The sequence below is a fragment of the Rattus norvegicus genome, chromosome 11 (genome assembly GCF_036323735.1).
Source record: "Rattus norvegicus strain BN/NHsdMcwi chromosome 11, GRCr8, whole genome shotgun sequence".
In the NCBI taxonomy this organism is placed as follows: domain Eukaryota; kingdom Metazoa; phylum Chordata; class Mammalia; order Rodentia; family Muridae; genus Rattus; species Rattus norvegicus.
Window position 1 is genome coordinate 76,095,830 of NC_086029.1, and position 22,605 is coordinate 76,118,434.

At 41.9% G+C, this 22,605-nt stretch overlaps 1 protein-coding gene across 8 annotated transcripts in view; it reads right to left on the minus strand.

Moving 5' to 3' along the window:
- The window catches only part of Gsk3b (glycogen synthase kinase 3 beta), a 150,164-nt gene that overhangs the window by 91,328 nt on the left and 36,231 nt on the right, over positions 1 to 22,605 (minus strand). For 5 of the 8 annotated variants that reach the window (XM_006248373.5, NM_032080.1, XM_063270791.1 and 2 more), the window contains 1 exon segment: positions 5,029 to 5,222. In XM_006248373.5, the coding sequence (XP_006248435.1) occupies positions 5,029 to 5,222 (194 nt within the window). 8 annotated transcript variants of the gene reach the window in all.

Sequence of the window (22,605 nt, forward strand, 5' to 3'; positions counted from 1 at the left end):
TAGCTCCCCCCCAACCCCCGTTGCCCTATGGGTCAGGCTTGTTGAACTCTCAGCTACATCTTCAGCATTATGTCTGCATATGTGACACCATGCTCTCTAACACAAGGATCTTTGACCAACCTCTGAAAACTCCAACTAAATGCTTTTTTCAGAAGAGATGCCTTGGTTATGGTGTCTCTTCACAACCACAGAACAGTGGCTGAAACGGAGGTTGGTACTGGGGATGGGGTATGGCTGTGACAGGTCTGACCATGCTGTTCATTGAGGAAATGTGGAAGTCTTTGTTTGAGACTTTTGTACTAGAATGCTGCTGGACGCTTTAAGCAGACCTTAATGGGGGCTCTAGTTGGAGCACAATGCTGAGGGCAAACTGAACTGTGGAGGACCTGGCTCAGGACAGTTCAGGAGGGGAAAAATACTAGGAAATGGCCTAGAGAACATTTTTGTGGTTGCTTTTTTTGGTCCTAAAATTCTGTCTAAGGCTAAAGTGAAGAGACAGCCTAGTATTAATTAATTCTGTTTTGTGGCTGTGAGATATTATAACAGAAAAGGATGAAGCTGGACAAAGAGATACAAAATATGCAGTGTGAGGGGCAGAGAGCATCAGGAAAGGTGAAGCTGAAGCTTAAAGAAAAGAGAAAAGCCTGATGCTCAATGAAGAGAGAGGTGGTGACCCCATCTCACCCAGCTAAGCTTCCAACTTGTGAAGGGAAAGGCTTAGCAGTGAAGGAAGCCATCACCAACAGAAAGCTGAGGCAAATGTTTCTGAATGAGAGGGCCAAGTTCCAGCCCCACCAAGCAGCAGCCAGCCTTAGCAGCCTTAGCCTCAGGATTCTGCCTTTAGAGTCAAGGATACAAGAGAAGGCTTGTGGAAGGAATCTAAGGAAAGCCACCGAGACCAGGACTGTGCCAGGAGTATCTCGGAGAGGCCACTGCATGAAGCTGTGAGGAAGAGGCCTAGATTTTTGTTGAAGACCCCAAGATTGTAGAGATGCTAGAGTCGTGGGATACTGGCCAAGGACACTTGCTAACAGAATGTGGAACCAACCCAAGGGAAAAAGTCTGTTGCAGTCAACAAACCTGGAAGGGGTTGGAGATCTGAAGAGCACTTTGACATCAGACATGTAAAGTTAAGATTTAGAGTTTGCCTGGCTGTCTTTTGGTCTTGCTTTGGTCCAGTACGTACTCACTTTCCTCCCTTTTGGGATGCTAATGTATAGTCTGTGCTGTTGCATATTGGAAGTATGTGGTCTGCTTTTTTATTTTGATTTTACAGAGGGCTACAGTTAAGAGATGACCACGAGTCTCAAGAGAGGTTTTGAACTTTGGACCTTTAAACTGTTGATACTTATGACAGACTATGAGGACTTCTGAAGTTGGACTAAATGCTTTTGTATTATGATATAGCTCTAAGCCTAGGGGGCCAGGGAGCTGAACGTGGTCCTTTAGATAACAGAGGCCTTCATAGGCTCTAAGTCACCAGGGAGTGACTCTATTTGAAAGGATTAGGAGGATTAGGAGTTGTGGCCTTACTGGAGGAAGTGTGCCACTGGGGTTGGACTTTGAGGTTTCAAAAGTCCAAACCTTGCCTAGTAGTGCTATCTTCTCTCTCTCTCTCTCTCTCTCTCTCTCTCTCTCTCTCTCTCTCTCTCCCTCCCCCCCCCCCTCTCTCTCTCTTTCCACCCCTCCCCCCCTCTGTCTCTTCCCCCGCCCCCCCCCGCCTCTCCCTTCCTCCCTCCCTCCCGCCCACAGATCCTAATGTATAACTCTCACTTACTTCTCCAGTGCAATGTCTGCCCATGGGCTGCCGGGTTCCCCACCGTGGAGATAATGAGCTATGCCTCTGAAATCTTAAGTAAGCCCCCCAGTTAAAAGCTTTCTAAGAGTTCCTTTGGTCACTGTGTATCTTCGCAGCAACAGAACTGTGACTAAAGCAGTTTGTATGTGTTTTACTGGGAATTTTTTGCATTCATATCCATACTACATATGAGAAATTGGCTTATAGTTTTCTTTTTCTATGGATCTTCATCTGGTATCAAAATAATACTGACTATGAAAAAAGAATCTGGAACTATTCCTTCCTTTTCTATGTAATTTGAGTAACACTGGCATTAGTCTGTCTTCATTACAGGTCTGGTAGAATTCTTCACTAAAACTATCTGGCCTGGTCTACTGAAGATATTTTTTTTTGTTGCTTCTATGGCACTGATTGTTTGCGGCTGTTTGAATCATACTTCACTTTGACTTAACTTTGTAGGTCATCTAGATATGTGTGCATTTCTTTTACATTCCTTCAGTTTAGAAGGATACAGTTTTAAATGTGTCCTTATAATTCTCCATATTTCCTCAGTATCTCCTATGTTTTCATCTCATTTCAGCCTTTGTTATTAATGTTACTAATGTTATTAATTTGAGATGTTTTTTGATGTAGGCACTGAGAGCTGTAAATGTTCCTCCAGACTGTCTTCATTATGTTCCATAGATTTTAGTGTGTTATGGTCTCATTTTCATTCAATCCTCAGAATTAAAATTTCTTTCTTGATTTATTCTTTGATTTGATTATCATTCAGTAGTTTTAAAATATCTATAGATTAAGATCTAATAAGTATTTCTAAAAGTAAAAATTACTACAATGGGGACAATTCTTGCTTTTCTTTTTCTCAGTCTTATTATCTCTCATCTTATTTTTAGAATAAAACAAACTGCTTCTTAGTATCACTAGTAGCATAGGCCAATTGGTTTCTTTTTCTGTCTGTCTGTCTGTCTAGCTAGCTAGTTTTTCCTCTGGTCAAACCTAATTACTTAATACAGTCCAAAGCAGCAATTATGTAAATCCCTCATGTTAAATAACTTACATTATAAGTGAAATTACAAATGTTATCAGGGTCTCAACTACCTGTGTAGTTAAGGAGAACGGCGTAAATTCCATGAGGAAAGGATACGTTAGTGGAAATATCCCAGGCTGAGCAATGCAGCTATGCAAGGGACAGAAGTATGTATGAAAACCAATGAAATATGCAGTCATAAACGTATCCTTCCTAATTTATACATTTACTGAAATCCTAATTAAACTTCCAACAGAGGGAAGAGTTTAGCCACAACCCATACAATGTGCCCAGTTCATCAAGAAGTACCAAGAACTCAAGTAGGCACCCCTAAATCCTCTGGTGTCATTATCCTCCAACCGACCTGGCTCTACAAAGTCATTTCTTTTCTTTTATACAAGTGAAAGGCTAGAATGCTACTGCACAGGGACCAGCCAGGCTTTATGAAATATCTAGGACCTTCCTAAAGTTGCTAAACTCCTAGCATGGAGCATTGCACGGCAGGGTGGTGCAATAGTATTAGCTCTCTAAACTGTGGTCTACTTAGGACTTTACTAATCTGTAGAACGAGGTATCATTTCTCACCTATCAGATTAGCAAAACTCAAAAGTAAAGCAAGTTTGCCAGCACAGCCATGGAAAAACAAGCACTCATTACTTAGCTGAATGCTCATTAGCAAACCCTTGTGAGGTAGAATTTAGCATAACCATATATATTTTGAAGGAGCAGCCTATCTATCCAGATATAAAACCTCCTCTAATACAGGAGATCTGCACAATGCGATTGACATGTCTCTTCCAGATCGCCAAGTAACAAAAGTACACCTTAGATACCCATAAACTGTCAAGACTCAATTAGTAAGCAGTAGTAAGAAACCATGAAGAAAGATTTCTTCTAATATACTTGCATCTTTATTTAGACCTCACACCCACAAATTTTAAAAAAGGACAAGAATTAAATCTGTTGTCAACATTTACACATTACTGTGGGAGTCTTGGTCATTGGGACAATACGAATATTTATTTAAAAGGAAAAATGTGAATACATTATTTGTAGTTGCTATGGTTTATTAAAATAAAAAGGAATCCATAATAAGTCTAGTAAATTGGAATATAAACTGGTACCCGGGACTGGGGCGGGGGCTCCGTGGCTACAGAAGCTTCTGAGGAAATGTGATAATCTAAACTCCATCCAGGACCCACACGGTCATGCACCACAGCACATGTGGGGGCCCACAATAAATAAATGTAATTAAAATTTACAGCTCACCCAAAATTCTTCCTTTAAATACTAAATAAAATTGCTAGTTTTTTTTTAAATCTCATAAGGTTAATATAAATTTATTAAACATCTCCAGCAAAGTTTAGAAAGTTTATTACAATCCACATTTTTAAAAAAAATTATAAAATTTCATCTTTAAAAATTAAAATGGAGCGCCAGGTAGTAGTTTTAATCCCAGCAATGGGGAGGCAGAGTCAAACAGGTCTCTATGAGTTCAAGGCCAGCATGGTCTACAAAGCAAGTTCCAGAACAGCAAGGGTTACTCAGAGAAACCTTGGGTGCCCCTGGAGCTGACAAATAGGACAGCTCAGCAGGCAGAGGTGCCTGCTGCCAGGCCTGACAGCCCAGGCCTCATACAACCCGCCTCATACAAGCCCAGGCCTCATACAACGCACCCTCCAACTCCACACTCGCCAACGTCAACGTCTCCCTCAACCCTACACACACAACCGAAATAAATAAGTGTAGGAAAAAAAATTTAAGTCAATGCTGTGGGAGAGAAGAGGGGAGAAGCAAGCTAAATGGTTATGTATACTTTTCTCCAACCCAACTGATAACTTTTATATAATTTCCCCTGCAATCCAGCAGTTGTCTGATGAAGATGAGAGATTTAACAAGAAGCAGTCACAAATCCCACTGCTAGTTCTCATCATTTAGGACGCATAGTAAACGACAGACAAATCTGTGGAAAACAAATCTAAGCCAATAAATCGGCCTTTAGAGGCTGAGACACAGGAGGATCATGATTTCAGAGCAAGTCTGGGCTATAAAGAAACACAGGAAGGAAGGGGTGGGAGGAGAAGGAGTAGGGGAGGGGATGAGAGGGGAGAAGGGGAAGGGAAGGGACACAGTCCAATAGTTAAGAGTAATAAAAATTTTTAAAAAGTTTAAGAATGAAGATACACAAAGCACGGCGTCCTACCTTAAATCGCTTGTCCTGAAGAACTTTCTTGATGGCCACCAGTTCTCCTGAGTCACAAAGTTTGGCTTGATATACCACACCAAATGACCCATTTCCAATGACTTTAGTGTCTGTGTAACTGACTTCCTGTGGCCTGTCAGGACCCTGTCCAGGAGTTGCCACCACTGTGGTTACCTTGCTGCCATCTTTATCTCCTACAAGAAGAGAGATGTAAAACAAAAATGAGAACTATATAGAAGTTTACAAACAAACAAGCAAAAACCCAAACCTACCAACACATACAAAGTAAAGGCATTCTTTACTTAAATACTTATCAATTTAGCATGTAAGATAGTTTTCAATTATAAGCAATTTAACCCACCATTTATTTAGTCATTCTAATTATGCCTATTCTGCTTCATTTAAATACATAATATCTTTTGCTGAAAACAAGTGCCTGCAATGTATTATTGTCATGGCACAGATACCGGAGTTGTAAGAAGAGGTCTGGAGGAAGGGTGAATAACAGAAGACAACAAGGAGGAGAGATAGGATTAAAATGTGTGTGAATGAAACTGTGGAGAATATGTAATTTTGAACACTACTAATGGGAAGCCAGCTGTCACAGCTAATGCCACTCTGGGCACACACTGAGAGGCTATATACATAAATAGATGCAATGAAATTAAAGCTACCCCAAGACAAAGTGGACTCCCTCATGACTTGTGTCTAACTCATCTTTAAGCCCATTTACTTAAAAACAAATAAATATAACTAAAAATGTATGAGTAGACCAACTCCGACCTGACCATTGTGACTTCTGGAAAATAAGGCCTTGAGTTTCTGCTCTCCTTGATCTTACTCTTTTAACCTCAAGTGCGTGTGTATAGTAATACCTGTGAGAACATAGTCACACGAGGACTAGAGCTTTACTTTAGGGATAGCATAAAACAAAGCACAATAAACCCCAGTCTGAGTTGCACTCATGTGTGGCTTACCGCCACACCTTCATCTCATTTACAGACCTTTCCTTACCTTTTTCCGTTGCCTCATCCTTGGCGACAATCCAAAATGAGCCCTTGAAGCTCAGGACCAACTTCCCATCTGACTAGGCAGTCCACAATCGTCTCTGAACTCCAAACTTTCCTAGGCCACAGATGGTTCTCAAGGGCTTTAAACTGTTCTTTTAGTGACTTCACAATACACCCAAGTTCCAGAAACTACAATCACCTAGAAATGACAATCATGCCTCCCCAACCCCCTCGGCTCTCTTTCCTAACAAATGTTAACACCAAACCAATACAAAATATAAAACTATATGTATATAATGTAAGCTCTTTGGCCTCACTGAACGATCTTTGTCTCTATTTCTCTTCCACTGTGTCTTTTACTCTTTTTTAAAGATTTATTCATTTATTATATATAAACCCAGACACACCAGAAGAGCGCATCAGATGTCATTACACAGGGTTGTGAGCCACCATGTGGTTGCTGGGATTTGAACTCAAGATCTTTGGGAGAGCAGACAGCGCCCTTGCCCGCTGAGCCATCTGTCCAGCCCGGGATTTTAAGATGCTAAGTAAACTCACACTAAGTCTCTTAAGCATTTCCCAAACAGCAGGTTCTTGATAGATGGACACTTAAAATGTTGTGGCAAACAATGACAATATGCATGTCCATTTAACACAGACAAAAGCCGATATGCAATGACTGACATCAGCCTTTCCTTAAGATGTCCTTCATATCAGGTAGGAAACAGTGACAAAGTTATGAGTGACTCCTAAAGATGGCCAGGTGATTTACTGCATAACTGCGGGTAGTCTGCATTATGCTTTTAGTTTCAAGGCAAAACACTCAAAAATATATTGCTTAATTAACGCAAATTTCAAATTAGCATAGCATCATTTGTGAATGACACATCAACACCAGTTTTTATTTAAGCACTCCTATGTATGTTTTGAATGCATACAAACAGCAGCAGAAGCCAACACACATATTGCACGCCTCAGAGCTCTTAAATATGTGCTTAGTCATAACCCAGATGTTTTCTAAAACCTACCAAGTTCTATCTTCAAAATTCTGACTGCTTATCTTAACTACAATTTTTTAATTGGCTGTCAATTCTACCTTCTCGCTCTTCCTTAAGGAAAAAAAATCTTAGTTTTCTTACCTTTTTCTTTTCTTTTTTCTTTTGCTTTGTTTTGGCTCTTGGTTTTTAAGACAAGGTCTCTGTCTATCGCCCTGACTGTCTTGGAACTCACTATATACAAAGTCAGCCTGGAATTCAGAGACCCACCTGCCTCAGTACAATACCCACCTTATTTGTTAAAGATAGGTTCGCAGTCTTTTAAAATTAAACTCTAAATCAAGAGATGCAGGGCAGTAAGATGTAGAAAAACTATAACACAAAGTACTGAATACATTTTATTAGAAAAATAAAAAGCTGAAATGATTTCCTAAAGTGTTTTTTTCATAATATGAAAGATAAGCCACATTCTCAAGAACTCTGAATTACTAAGTCTATTAAACAAGTCTGCTTTCCAAATCTCAGGTCTAATTCACAGAACAAAGCATTCCTACTTTGGAGCAGATAACTTGTATGAATGGTCGCTGGGCTCCACAGTACAAAGAAAAAGTATGCCTTTCGGGGTTGGGGATTTAGCTCAGTGGTAGAGCGCTTGCCTAGGAAGCACAAGGCCCTGGGTTCGATCCCCAGGTCCAAAAAAAAGAACCAAAAAAAAAAAAAAAAAAGTATGCCTTTCTACTGTACGAAGACAATTCAACACAGAAAGGGGAACCAGAGTTTTGACTTGGTTCCTGTAAGACATGCTAGCACAGCAGCATCTAGGATGATCTCCCCCGTGAGCCTCTGCAGGGAGGACTCCCAGAACCTCCTCATGTTTCAGGACAGAGTGCACACTACTGCAGACAACCAACAACCCTTTTTCCATTGCCAAGTCCTCGGCGTGGGAATGCCTAGTTACCCCAGCATCCTGACTGGCAAATGGGAAGAGGTGGAAATAAAGTAACTGCTAAAGTACTGAATAGAGTAGAAAAACTAAATAGCCTTTATCTGTGCCTAGTGAAGATTTGGGGTCGATGGGGGAGGTGAAGTGTGGATGTGGGGAGCAGGGTCTCACTGTATAGATCTGGCTGGCCTCGAACTCCTCATATAAACCAGGGATCCTTGAACTCAAAGACCACCTGCCTCTACCCCAAGTGCTACCCTACCCCACCACACCAAGATTCTTGATGCCCTCTCCTCTGAGTGGTGACTGCTGCAGACAATGACCAATCCTTTAGTAGAAACTAGATTTATTTCATTTTCTCTTAAGCACTTAGAGAGACCGCAGAGAGCTCTTGTATCATGCCGCGCCTGCAGTAACCGAGAAGCAATGGCTTTCAGGCTATACACAGCTCAAGAATCCTAGAACTTTTATTTCTGACGGCTTTATTTAAAGTTTAACTTCAAAAGAGTGTGGATCTGTCTTCAGGAATGAGCCAGGCATGGTGGTACAAACACTTAATCCCAAAACTCAGGAGGCAGGGGCAGGTGGATCTCTGTGAGTTTAAGGTCAGCCTGGTCTACAAACTGAGTCCAGCGAAACCAAGACTATTATACAGAGAAACCCTGTCTTGAAAAATAAAAAGTAAAATAAAATATTAAAAAAATAAAATGACAAACAAAAATTTCAAAGATTACACTCCTTGACATCCAAACAACTGGAGATTACTCACCACTAAAAGTTAGATTACCTTGTACTACATTAGAACACCACTGGCATACAAAAATCAAAATCCTCATGAAAAACTAAAAATTATAATATGTCTGTCACATTAGAAAAAGAAATAAACTACTCTGCCTAGCACTAAAATTTCCTAGAATATATGGCATAACAGTTCTCACTCCAGTTATATGACACAAACCATTAAAATAAAATCGGTCTTTAGTAACTGTCACCATCTCTCGGGTAGAACACAGAGCAGTGGAGCAGACCCGAAATATATCAATCACAATAAATCCCTCATGAAAATAATGGGAAGACCTTATGCAATGTAACAACCACATTCCAGACAGCAAGATGGCTTGGCAAGTAAAGTGCTGCTGTGCAGGGAAAACCCAGGCTGGAAACTGGAGAGGTGCTCTGACCTCCACGCATGCGCCATGGAACACACACTGCTCAGGTCCTCTGACCTCCACGCATGCGCCATGGAACACACGATGCTCAGGACCTCTGACCACCACACGTGTACAACGGAACACACGCTGCTCACACCCATCACACATCACACATACAATGATACATACAAAACAAAGACTGTTTCGCTGAAGGCTGTTAAATCTAGAATACAAATGTGGAATGAGCATCTAAAAACTCAAAAGCCCACCTCAATAGTAAGAATTAAAAAAAGACTAATAATTTAAGAGATTCTAGCACGGTCGTTTATTTTACACAAAATTACATGAATTAATAAATCTTAACACAAACTTTACTTATTTAGCAAAACCACTAATTTGATTTTTTTCCTTTTTTAAGTAACTTTTTAAATTTCTGCATTGGTGTTCTGCCTGCATGTATGTATGTGTGAGGGTGTCAGATTCCCTGGAACACACAGTTGTGAGCTCCCATTTGAGTGCTATGGATTGAACCTGGGTCCTCTGGAAGAGCAGCCCGTACTCCTAACCTCTGAGCCATCTCCCCAGCCCTTTCCCTTTTTTTCCTTCTTCCTCTTAAAGAGGCCAGTTCTCAAGATTCAGAGCTGAGAAAAAGCAACAAATGAAACATCTAACCAACAGGGTTTTAGGGAATGTTACTAAGTCCCACAGCCCAGAGAATGGCCCTGAAACCGTCCACGTGCTGCTCCGTGACCTGAGGGGGGCAGTAGAGTTGTAACAACTGTACCTGTAAAACTCGCCCTCTGCCTCAAGACCCTGGCCTCCTTGTATGACACACACTGACCGGAGTACAACATGCCAACTGGGGCTGCCAAGGGGCTGCCAAGCTTCCATGCTTCCTACCTAAGAGCGGCACTGTGTGGAGAGTAACACTACCTATCATTTCTTAATCACAAAGGGAAATAACAGTAATTTTCAACTAAGATTATGGTTGTCGGAAAAGGAAACACTGGCTGCTGTCAATTTTCAGGTTTAAAAAAACCCAGCTCTATGTTAACTGCCTAAAGGACAACTATTAAAGCAGATGCTCTCCCAAAGAAAACAACTTTGCTTAGATACATGAACCAACATAAAAGTCAAAAAGGAAAATCAAGAGCTACAGCTTCAGAATGGACAAATTCTAAAATTCAACTCTTCTTTGGGGATTTTCTACACCACAGTGTCACTGCTCACAGATGCTGGGGCAATGAAGCTGAGGAAGAAAGAAAAGGAATACCGGGAAATCAGTAAAGCAGTCACTCCTAATGGGCAGCAGCTCATTCCAGGGCAATGTCTAGGTAAAAAAATTTTTAGTAAAAAAATGTCAATCCCACCTAATCCTATGTAAAGCATTAGGGTAAACTAACCAAGCAAGAAGGGTGAGCTGAATCTGGTTCTGAAAGGGCTCGGCCGGCCGCACCGCGCTGCAGGCATTTGCTGCAGGCAGCGTTGCTCTAAACACACCGTGAGCTGTGCTGATGACTGCACTGCTACGGCACAGACTGCCGATCCTGAAATGCCTTCATTCAGGTTGAAGACTACTGTACACTATGAACTACAGGGTTTTACTATGCATATAAATACATACAAAGTTTTTGGCTCTTACAGATAATGGTTTAGCGAAAGCAAAGACTTTTCATATTTTCTACCGTCATTCCTGGATGTATAACAAATTACATATCTCTAAATTGTATTATATTAAAATGTTTTATTTTTAAAATTGCTGTTGGAGCTGGAGAGATGGCTCAGCAGTTTAGAGCAATTGTTGCTCTTTCAGAGGACCAGAGTTTAAGTCCCAGAACCCAGACGGTAGACTTACAGTTATCAACTTTAACTCCAGTTCTAAGGGCTCCACACCCACACTCTACATATGTCATGACATACATGCATGCAGGAAAACACACACACACACACACACACACACACACACACACACACACACACAATGAAGTAAATATCTTAAAACTAGGTGGTTTTAGAAAGACACGACTCAGAACCCCACAACAGTATGCAAAGCTCCCAGCGGAGGCTACAGTCTACTGCAACAGAAGAGTCCCTGCATGGGAGCTTGAGCAGAGACATGCACAAGTGTTTGTGCCCAGGTATGTGTTCTAGGATTCCACGTTTGGGGAACGAGGCTATCTGCAGTGGGTGGGCCAGATCACCTCACTCAACAATCCCCACAGACTTATCCAAAGGCTCACCTCTCAGACAGTACTAACATCTGTCACGTTGTTAACACCGTGTCAACACACTTCTACCATGCTACCCTGAGTAGTGGTATTCTCAGCATTGATCAGTCTACTTGAAGATATTCATCAACTATGAAACCTCTGAAGCAGGGATCAACGGCAGTGTGTTTACCTCACATAGAATTCTGAAGATACTCTTCATCATGCAGTATCAAATATTTACCGATTTAATTATTTATGTAAAAATAAACATCTACATTATTAGTATGCAAACTTGATTTTGTCTTTAGTAAGTGGGATTATTATACCTATAATGAATTTTCTGAAATATATTTGACTTATTAGCAGTAAATGTACACTGTATTATATATATTTGTTTTAGAATTTTAAAATGACACTATGTTCTGTGTGTGTGCGCACGTGTGTGTGTGTGTGTGTGTGTGTGTGTGTGTAGTTTGTCTCACACCGGGATGAACTCGCATCATAAGGCTTTGACAGTGGGTGTCCCTACCCACTCAGCGATCTTGCTAGCGTTGTGCACCTATTTTAGATATCGATGCACCTGGTGTTGCCTAGATTTGTTTCAAACAAAAAGAGGGGTCACAAGAAGAAAAAGTTTACGAAGCCCTGAGACACTTCAGTCATTACCCCCAGGTCAGACTGGGAGTGCACTTTCACTGGTGGCCTAGCAGGACCGCTGTGACAGACCCAGAAAGGACAATAGCATGACTGGCATAAACCCTCATGTGTATGAAGGAGGACCACTTTTTGAGCCAACTAATTAACACTCCTGTGTTGCCTCCCCTAATGCTACAACATTAGGTGTAGCATTAAATTAATAAAAAGATTTTCCCAGGTGGGTTTTTCTTGCCTGCTTCTAGTGGAGCAGATTGCACAGGCAGCGTCGCAGGACAGTGGCCATAGAGTGGGGCAACGATGGATGCCGCAGTTCAACACACTACAGAGGTGTGGAGTTTCCAGCTGTTTTGAAAGCTGCAGAGGACATGGATCTTCTAACTGAACTGCAAAACCAAGGGAATTCTGCACTTGCAGCAGAGGCATGGAGTTGCACAACTGCCCAGAGTGATCAGACAGTAGAGGGCGAGCTAAGCAGGAGACAAGCAGAGCTTCCAGTGCACTGAAGCGGCCAGGTGCCCTTAGTTACAGAAACAGGTTAAGGCCAACAGAAGCAACAACTGGGGGTGGGGAGTGGAGAATGGGGCGGGTGTGTGTGTGTGTGTGTGTGTGTGTGTGTGTGTGTGTGGGAGGGAGGGAGGGAGGGAGAGAGAGAGAGAGAGAGAGAGAGAGAGAGAGAGAGAGAGAGAGAGAGAGCGCACATGTGGGAGAGCGAGCATGGGAGAGCCATAACACTGTTACAAAGCTGTAACAGTAGCTGCTGTGAAGAGCTGAGAAACCCAAAACTGAGGTACATAAGCTGCAAGGCCAACTGCCTATGATCTGTTAACTGTTCTGGTAAACGGGCCTACACAAGAGCTACAAAACAAAAGGTGTTACCCACTTGTCTTAGTCAGGGTTTGAATTCCTGCACAAACATCATGACCAAGAAGCAAGTTGGGGAGGAAAGGGTTTATTCACCTTACACTTCCACACTGCTGTTCATCACCAAAGGAAGTCAGGACTGGAACTCAAGCAGGTCAGGAAGCAGGAGCTGATGCAGAGGCCGTGGGGAGATATTACTTACTGGCTTGCTTCCCTGGCTTGCTCAGCTTGCTCTCTTATAGAACCCAAGACCACCAGCCCAGGGATGGCACCACCCACAACAGGCCCCACTGGATCACTAATTGAGAAAATGCCTTACAACTGGGTCTCATGGAGGAATTTCCTCAAGGGAGGCTCCTTTCTCCGTGATAACTCCAGCTTGTGTCAAGTTGACACACAAAACCAGCCAGTTCATCACTTGTTATGCTTGCCTGCTGCCACTGTTACCACTCACTCACACTAGAAACAGAAAAAATTCAAAAGAGAGAAGGGGGGAGGGAGGGAGGGAGAAAGGGAGGGAGGGAGGGAGGGAGGGAGGGAGGGAGGGAGGGAGGAAGAAAGAAAGAAAGAAAGAAAGAAAGAAAGAAAGAAAGAGAAAGTCAGTCAAGACCAGTCCTTGAAGAGTTTCTCCTTGCCTGCCCACTTTCCAAATAAAACCAAAGGACTCCACCCCGCTGCTGGGTAACGGACCCCATGTTTTGAAGCGTCCAGCCTACTGCTGTGTATCTGTAATATAGGAGTGCCAGTCACTTTGGAGGATTCTCTGAGGAATGCTAACCACTCACTAGGTAGTTTGACTTATTTAATGATGCACTATATACTGGGTGCTCAATAAATTACACTCTTGGAATTCTGACTTACTGAGCAGAAACAACAACATCCTCCCTGTCTCCAGGGCTCTCGTACCTCTGACTGTGGCCTACTGTGGTGCTTATCGCAATGTTCTATACTTAGTAAAAGCACTGGCCCCTCACTTAGCTAAGAACTCTTAGAAAAACAGAGGTTATCTTGACCATTTCCCTCCTGCTTATTATTAGCACAGGATTTAACACAATCAAAGCGCTCAGCAAATGCTGTCTCGGGATTAGCGGAGACTGCTCTCGCAGCAGCACTGCTCCGCTGAGGGCTGACTGATTCTGCACCTCTGCTTCCACTTCTTTCTATGCTTGCCGCTGATCGGATCCAAATCCCGGGGTGAAAGCACATAAACGCCTTTAGAACAGCAAAATATGATTCAGAACTTACTGAAAATAGGGTGGTGTTTGCCACACGTGGGTTTACCAGAGTCCAGAATTGTTGCTCGCTCTCCAACAATATACTATGGGCTTGGCTATTAAGAGGACACATTGCTGTCCAGGTCCAAAACCTAACTGTGTTCAGCAAAACTAAACTTCAAATACTTCACAGAAAAGTCTGGTAACAGACCCTAGTAGCTACCCAAAATTTTACTTGGAAATAGCTATACTTGTTTTGAACTAGCTTTAATGAACATATTTCTATCTTCTCTTAACTATAACTGTACTTTAAACCAAGCAAAAATGTCAAAATAAAAATGAACTGCACTAATTTAACTCTGAACTGATATTATTTTACTAAAATTCATAGAATCAAGCACATTTCCTATTTTTTTAGCTTCCATGAACTAGAAGAGACTCAAACCAAACCAAAAATGAATAAATATTTGACTTGATCTAATACCACACTTGAAATAATTACCACAGGTTTTAGAAACAAGTATCTGATATCTAAAGGATATGCAGTATGCCCAAGCTGCTTTGACTTTAGAACTTTGACATTTAAAATTTTCATGTGCCTACCAAACTGCACACCTGAGAAACAAAGGGAGATAGACAGGCATTTTCCCTTTAAAAAGCTAATTTACCAGATTACCAATGTAGTAATACACCATACCCAGAAGGAAAGAATTCATTAAAAGTACTTACAGTAAAAAAGCAAATAATTACTTTAAGATCTATGATTCTGAATGAGGGCTTCCTGCCCAGCCACAAATCCAAAAGAAAGCCAGAAAAATCATCTTACAAAACTGGTGAATCGAGTTCTAGCCCATCCTGAGTGCAGCATCAGAACTAACACTCTACACATTTTAGGTCTGTTAGGACTTACCACTCAACCCTTTCATGGAAAATATGGCCTGCCTTCTGACAACCCAGTACACATTGTAGCAGCTCGTTCAATTTTGCTTTCCACTGAAATAGGCACCAAAAAAAAAAAAAAAAAAAAACAAAAACAAAAACAAAAAACAAAAACCTTGCTTCTTTCCCATAGCACATCACACAAGTTCATCTTTACATACTTTAAAGTGTAAAATTATTAATCTAAAAACTGCAGAGAAGTATCTGACACAGAGTCTGTGTTCTCTAGAACCACTGTTTACTACAGGTGGACCCATGTTTTACTAATCACTACTTAACAACCAAACTCCATTAATTGAAGGCATCAACCATGTTCACCAGTCTTTCTAGAAACGACCCCATTTCACACCCACACACAGCAGAACGTAAAGTAACTGCTCGTTTGAGTTTTTTTTTTTTTTAAATCTGCAGCTGCCAGTATCCTTTAGAAACTACAGAGATGAGAGTGACTGAAATAAACACAGCAGACTTCAAAAGAGGTGGCAAACACACAACCAGACTGTCTGACGAGCTTCCCTGCGCCCAGCCAAGATCACCACACAACGCTGACGGAGCACTTCAGAGTTTACAAGGTGTGTTATCTGTATCCATCATAAGCCAACCACTATAAAAGGGAGAGAAAAATGATTTGAAACCAGGGAGAAGGGGGTGAAAACTCAGAAACTAACTGGATTATATAGTAAGATCAGAAACTAAACCCTGGTCATCCGATCCACAAGTTCTGTACACTGTTCAATGCACCTAAAAGTGGAAGTAAACTGAGTCATGCATATTCCAAATAAATCCAAGAAAACTCAGTCCAACAGAAGCTCACACTTTGAGTAAAGTCTTCACACCTTTTAATATAAAGTGTTAAGAACACCTTTTAAAATACAACAGTTTAATTTTGCCTGATAAAAACCAACTTTTTAGATTCATAACTCATCTAAAATGAGTAAAAGGAGACTTGAGAGCACACATTTAAGAAAATGTATCATCATACAAAGGAATAATCAACTGCTTACTACCAGCTATTGCTCTTGCAAGACCAGAAGGAACAGAAATGGAAAACAGGGGAGCATGATTTTCTACAAGCAAAGAGAAGTGTGAAGAACAGATCTCACTAGATCACCCAACAGTTTTGATGTAAATTTAATACTATAATTTTTATAAATCCAAAAGCACAAACTTGCTTTAAAATAGGTATTAAATAAAAGTGCCTTTAGTTTATAAACTACTACCGTTGATGTGAGACTCTTCAAATAAAAATGGCAAAGAGATGCACTGTCCCCACTTCCCATCTGACCAGACTCCAGACACTCAGTTACTGAGCAGCACCGGGACGGCCAGCCTGACTCTTAACATTGCCACGTTCCTACATCTGCAATCAGTCACACAAAACCGTCCCTTTCCCGTAAGCTTGCAACAGTTTTACGTCAGTAAAATCAATCCCAGACAAATTTATCCCACATCTCGCATCTTAGTTGTTACTGGGGCAGGGGGAGTCTTCCTTTCTTCTCCCTACAGATTTCATTCTAAACCCCAAGATCTAAAACCAAGCTTAACCACAGGTAGTAAGCGAAGGCACAGGACTTGGCTTATTTGGCTTATTTGTCACTGTGAATACACACATATTTATATTAACCATTACGCAGTCCTTTATAGGACAACTTAGGAAAATACACCTAAGAAACAAACCCTGAAATTTTAAAATTTCAACAAAGAATACTACTTAATAGCTTCATAGGAACCCATGTAACTATGAAAAGTAACCAGATAAGAGCATGGTCATTTACGTCAGGTCTGCAAGAGACATCATACATAAATAAAATTACCTTTCTAACCATTTCCCCAAATATCCAAATCTTTCTAATGCATATTAAATGCCTAAATTATGCTTAGGTCTACCAAAGTCCATTGATCCAGGAAGGAAGAGTATAGCCAACTACGTCCGATCACAGAGCTAAGCCACTTTGTGTCTCTCCTCACAAAGCTGCATTAGAAACAATGCTCCCTGGGTAAAGAAAAAAGACACAGCCCTGAATGACACCGCCCTACACACACTGGTCAGAAATGCGGCTGACCTTGCTGGGGGTCAGCCTTCCAGAGCACCTCCCACATTGGTTAGGCCAGCCTTCCAGAGCACCTCCCACATTGGGTAGGACAGCCTTCAGAGCACCTCCCACACTGGTTAGGACAGCCTTCAGAGCACCTCCCACACTGGTTAGGACAGCCTTCAGAGCACCTCCCACATTGGGTAGGCCAGCCTTTAGAGCACCTCCCACATTGGGTAGGCCAGCCTTCAGAGCACCTCCCACACTGGTTAGGACAGCCTTCAGAGCACCTCCCACATTGGGTAGGACAGCCTTCAGAGCACCTCCCACACTGGTTAGGACAGCCTTCAGAGCACCTCCCACACTGGTTAGGACAGCCTTCAGAGCACCTCCCACATTGCTGATATTGTGAAATGTCAGAAACTGAGGACAAAGGTAGGAAACAATTTCATCCTTGGATGGCCTGAATGTCTCTAATTCTTCCCTTTTCAGATATTTTTGTCATCTCCAGTCAGATATTTCAATTGGACTTCAAGTCGATGAGAAGTGAAAAGCTCCTAATTAAACAAATCATTTGTAAAAAATCAGACAGTTTACCAAGCTACATTTAGAAAACAATGATAGTGAGTGAAATCAAAACACATATGCTGTTTTAGTTTTAAAAACCATCCAGGCTGAGAAAGTAAAGCCCATTTGTTTCATGGCTCTGTTTCCTCCCGCAGCACCGTGTTCCTGTCTGTGACAGTCCTCAATCCGCAGCTACTCGTGAGGAAGGAAAGGGAAGTGGAAGAGCTTCCTACACTTCATTTCTCACCTCCGGTCCCCAGCACCCTACTCATCATCTGTAACATCACCAGGTTTCCAGGTTAGTGAACCAGGCTGAGGGAAGGAACGAAATCAACAAAGGACCTACCCAGTACCCAACACTGAAGCCTCCCTGAAGCCTGTTCTCCACCTCACTACTACACCTGGAGGTGCACAGAGTGAACTAAAACAAGCCACATTCATAAAGGACAAAGACCCGGAATAAGGAAATAAGGAACCAGGAAGAAGTCACAGACAACTAAAGACATGGGGGAAACAGCTCAGTGTAAACCATGTGGAAGGTCTGGGGGTTGTTTAAGACACAAACATACTATAGGAAAAAAGATGTGAACAGCAAACTAAAAACCGTCATTGACCTCAGGGGATGGCCGGGGCACACCTGTTCTTTTCTGACTCCTTGGCAGTTCAATGCTAGCTTGGATTACTTGGTGAGACTCTGTCTTAAACAAACAAACAAACAAACAAAAACCTACAAGATCATACAAGTAGAAAAAAAATCCTATAGATTTAGAAGCTACAGGAGAACATAAGAGCATGAAGTAAAGCAAGAATCCAAGATAAATGTGATAAAATAATAAGTAAAAACAGGAAATCATTTCTAGTCTCTACATTAGAGTTTTTTGTTACAAAAATAATTCTCTCTCATGGGTGGAAACCAGAAATTAAAACTCGCAACACCAGCAAGGCTGTGCCTCTCAGAGGCCCTGAGAATCCCTCCTGTTTCTCCTAGTTAGGAACAAAACCTGCCCTGCACCCTGACAGCTCTGCCAGTCTACTCTGCCTCCTTGGTTAAATCTCTCCTGTCTCTCTCTTTCCTAAGGATATCTGTCCCAATGGATCATTTACAATGGCCTTATTTCAAGATTCTTAAATTAACTGCAATCTACAAAAACTCATCTCACAGGCAAAGTACCACCCTAAGCCGCAGAACTCGATATGAATACCATTCTTGACTAAATATCTGAGCTCCCCTTAGGGTGCACAGGTTGAAGCTCTAAGTCATGACAAGTTGATGTCAGGCTGTGGGGCCACTGGTGGGTAATTAAATTTAGATGAAGTCATGAGATCTCTCTCTCTCTCTCTCTCTCTCTCTCTCTCTCCCCCCCCCCCCTCTCTCCCCCTCTCCCTCTCCCTCTCCCTCTCTCTCTCTCTGCCATGTGAGAATACAGTGAGAAGCTGTCAAGAAAGTCAAAGAACCAAATCTAGGAGTAAGACTTCCCAGCCTCAGGACAGGAGAAACGCCACCCTTCAGAGAAACGCCACCCTTCGCCAGCCATCCAACCCTCAGTGCTTTGCTTAAGCACTTGACAGAGCTTCCTTTCCAAAGGGCCATTTTCACACGCCCAGTTCTCAGCTATTCTTTACCTAACAAAACACTCACAGAGCTAATATGCGGGAAACAGCAAAGAACAGAAGAGACATGATCAATGGAGGCAGAATGGACGGGAGAAAGGGAATCACAGAAGGGAAGAGTCGGTTTTGTTTGTTTTAATGAATGAATTAAAACTTAAAAAGAGAGAGGGGGGGTGGTTGGGGATTTAGCTCAGTGGTAGAGCGCTTGCCTAGCAAGCGCAAAGCCCTGGGTTCGGTCCTCAGCTCAGAGAGAGAGAGAGAGAGAGAGAGAGAGAGAGAGAGAGAGAGAGAGAGAGAGAGAGAGAGAGATATAAAGTGGTGTCCTAGACCAAAAGGTAATCTACCGGATAGACAACACCCAAATACACAAACCATCACTAAGCGATACCTGGAGGCCAGGCAGTAAAGTCCAGCTTTCTAAGCATAGCCCAATACACTGTATGGTTTTGCTTTGTTTTATTAGGGGCAAAGGATCTGGGCTTTAGAAAGTTTAAGCAGAAGAGACGAGCAGCGTGAACTTTAAATACTCTGTGACTCCACAGAAGCTACACGATGGGGGCTGTATTAGTTTTCTCTCTGCTGTGAATTAACGCCATGACCACGGCAACTTACAGAAGCCAGGGTGCACTCGTGTTTGTGGCAGTTGGATTGTGGCAGCAATGGCAAGCATGGCAGAGGGGCAATAAGCTGAGGGAGCACATCTTTTACCACAAGCATGATTTAGAGAGAGCTACCTGGGGCAGGATAAGGCTACGTAATCTCACAGGGGACCTTCAGTGACAAACTTTCTCCAGCACAGACTGCATCCTCTAAACCCCTGCAACCAGCACCACAAACTACAATCAAGTCACAGGGACACTTCATACTCAAACCACCACAATGACAATTTCAAACACTCGATTTTTCAGTTTCTTTCACTTTCCAGTTGTTAATAAGTTACAGGTCAAAAGAGAAAATAAATAGTTTCAGTCATTCCTCTCATCCCCAAATTGCCTACGATATTAAATCTTGCAAATTGGCAAATGCACTTAGTTTCCAATTGTCTTGGCTAGTTTTATGTCAACATGACACAAGTTAGGGTAATCTGAAATGAGGGAAGCTCAATTAAGAAAATGCCTCACTAGGTCCAGCTGTAGAGCTTTAGCTCAGTGACTGATGAGGGAGGGTACAGCACACTGTGGGTGGGGCCATCCCTGAGCCGGTGGTCCTGGGTTTAGTAAGAACACAGAGTGAACAAGCCATGAGGAGGAGGCCAGTACTTAGTACTCCTCCATGGCCTCTACATCAGCTCCTGCCTTCAACCTCCTGTCCTAACTTTCTTCTATGAAGAACCATGGTGTGGAAGTGTAAGCCAAATAAATCTCTCACACTCACAAGTTATTTTGGTCATGGCCAAATCACTAAATTAAGAGGGAAGAAACGAGTTAATGGCAAGGGCTAAAGTTGCCATTTTAGTGAAACTAAACGAAAGAGAAACTTTTTGAAAACTACCCAAAGACAAACTAAAGTCAGATGATCCTCTCCAGTAGAGTCTGCCTATCTTTCAGGACTACCTTACAAGGATCTGCAGTTACAAGAGTGAAAATCCTCATACAAATTAACCACTGTTAGAATAGATGAATAAATGTCATATCCCAGTACATATGTTCACATTAACTTTAAATTCCAGCTTCTCTTTCACAGGGTAGAAGAACTAGTAACAGCCAAGTCACATTCTTTGAGCCAATATTTCATTTCTAGGCATGTAGCAAAAGAAAATTGTGTGTATGTGTGTGTGTGTAATTTTAATTTGTGCATATATATGTATATATATATACGAATAGCAGTAAACTAGAGGCAATCTAGAACAATACTTTAAAAATCATTAGGTAAACTATGATATGCTCACAGTGAACAGAATACTAACCAGCCATTAAAATTACAAACAGTGGGGGGCAGGGATCGAGATATAAGGTAAATTAATGGGAAAAAACTACAAATGCTATTTGGTATAAAAGATTGTTTTTTGCAATACAAGATCACATGAAAAAGTAGGTTATAAAGTGCTATTTACTATGTGGTCTCCATCAAAAAGCAAACAGAAATTGGCTCTGAATCATGAAAATATAGGCAGTTTCTCTTTTTATAATTTCTATATCTCCTATAACTGAGCAGGTACATTTTAAAAATTAAATTTGTTTCAAGTTCTATAAGGACATTTCTTATACAGTTTTGTTTTGTTTGGTTTTGCTTTTTAGATTTATTTATGTGTATGAATGCTTTGCCAACATACATGTATGTATGTGCACTGCATGTGTGTCTGGTGCCCACCAAGGTTAGAAGAGGTAGTTGGATCCCCTACAACAGGAGTTAGATGGTTGTGAGACACCATGTGGATCCTTAGAATGAAACTCAGGTCCTCTGCAAGAGCAGCACGTGTACTAAGCACTGAGCCATCTCTCCATCCTCCAAACATTTTTTTTGCTTGCTTCTTGTTTGCAGGAAGACAGGGGATGGAGGTTGGGGGCATGGGAGAACAGGGACAGACACCACAGAACAGGATGAGGAACAGGACACAACGGGACACAAGGAAACAGGGTCCCTCTACATAGTCTGTCTTTGAACTTACTATGTAGATCAGGTTGGCCTACTAAGTACTGGATTAAAGGTGTGCATCGTCATGCCAACCAGAGGTAGTCTTGATATTACCTAACTTCTATTTTAACTACAACATTACAGTAGCTATTTCCCTTCCCCAACCCCAGTCAGTCTGTCTGTCTGTCTTCCATTTGGGGGACAGGGTTTTACTATGTAGCTCTGGCTGTCCTGGAACTACTATGTCATGGACCAGGCTGGCCTCATACTCATGCAATCTATCTGGGATTAAATCCATGCACAACTACAAAGAGCTACTTCTTAACTAATGCAGTCTTAGTTCTAAAATATTATAGAGCATTACAAGGAGCTGGATTAAACGGCACACTCAGAGTCAAGGTTTATTATTTAAACATTGGGTGTTTGTAGTCAGTAAAGAAAGAGTCGATACACTAGTTAAATTCTGTCAACTTGACATAAACCTAGACATGCCCAGAAAGAGGAGGATCTTAATTGAGTTGTCTCCCTCAGACACTGTGGGCATTTTCTTATTTGCTGACTGAACAGAAGGCACAGCCCCCTGTGGACCATGGGCAGGTGGACCTGAGCTGCATAAGCAAGTAGGTAAGGAAGGCAGAGAAGCAAGTCAAGCAGCAGCACTCCTGCACAGTCTCTGCTCCAGTTCCTGCCTCCAGGTTCCTGCTCTGGTTCCCCTTGACTGTACGCTACAACCTGCAGGAAGCTATAATGAACCCTTCCTTTCCTCAGGTAAGGCTCTCCTGTGTAAACCCAGTAAACCTGGTTCCTTCCCT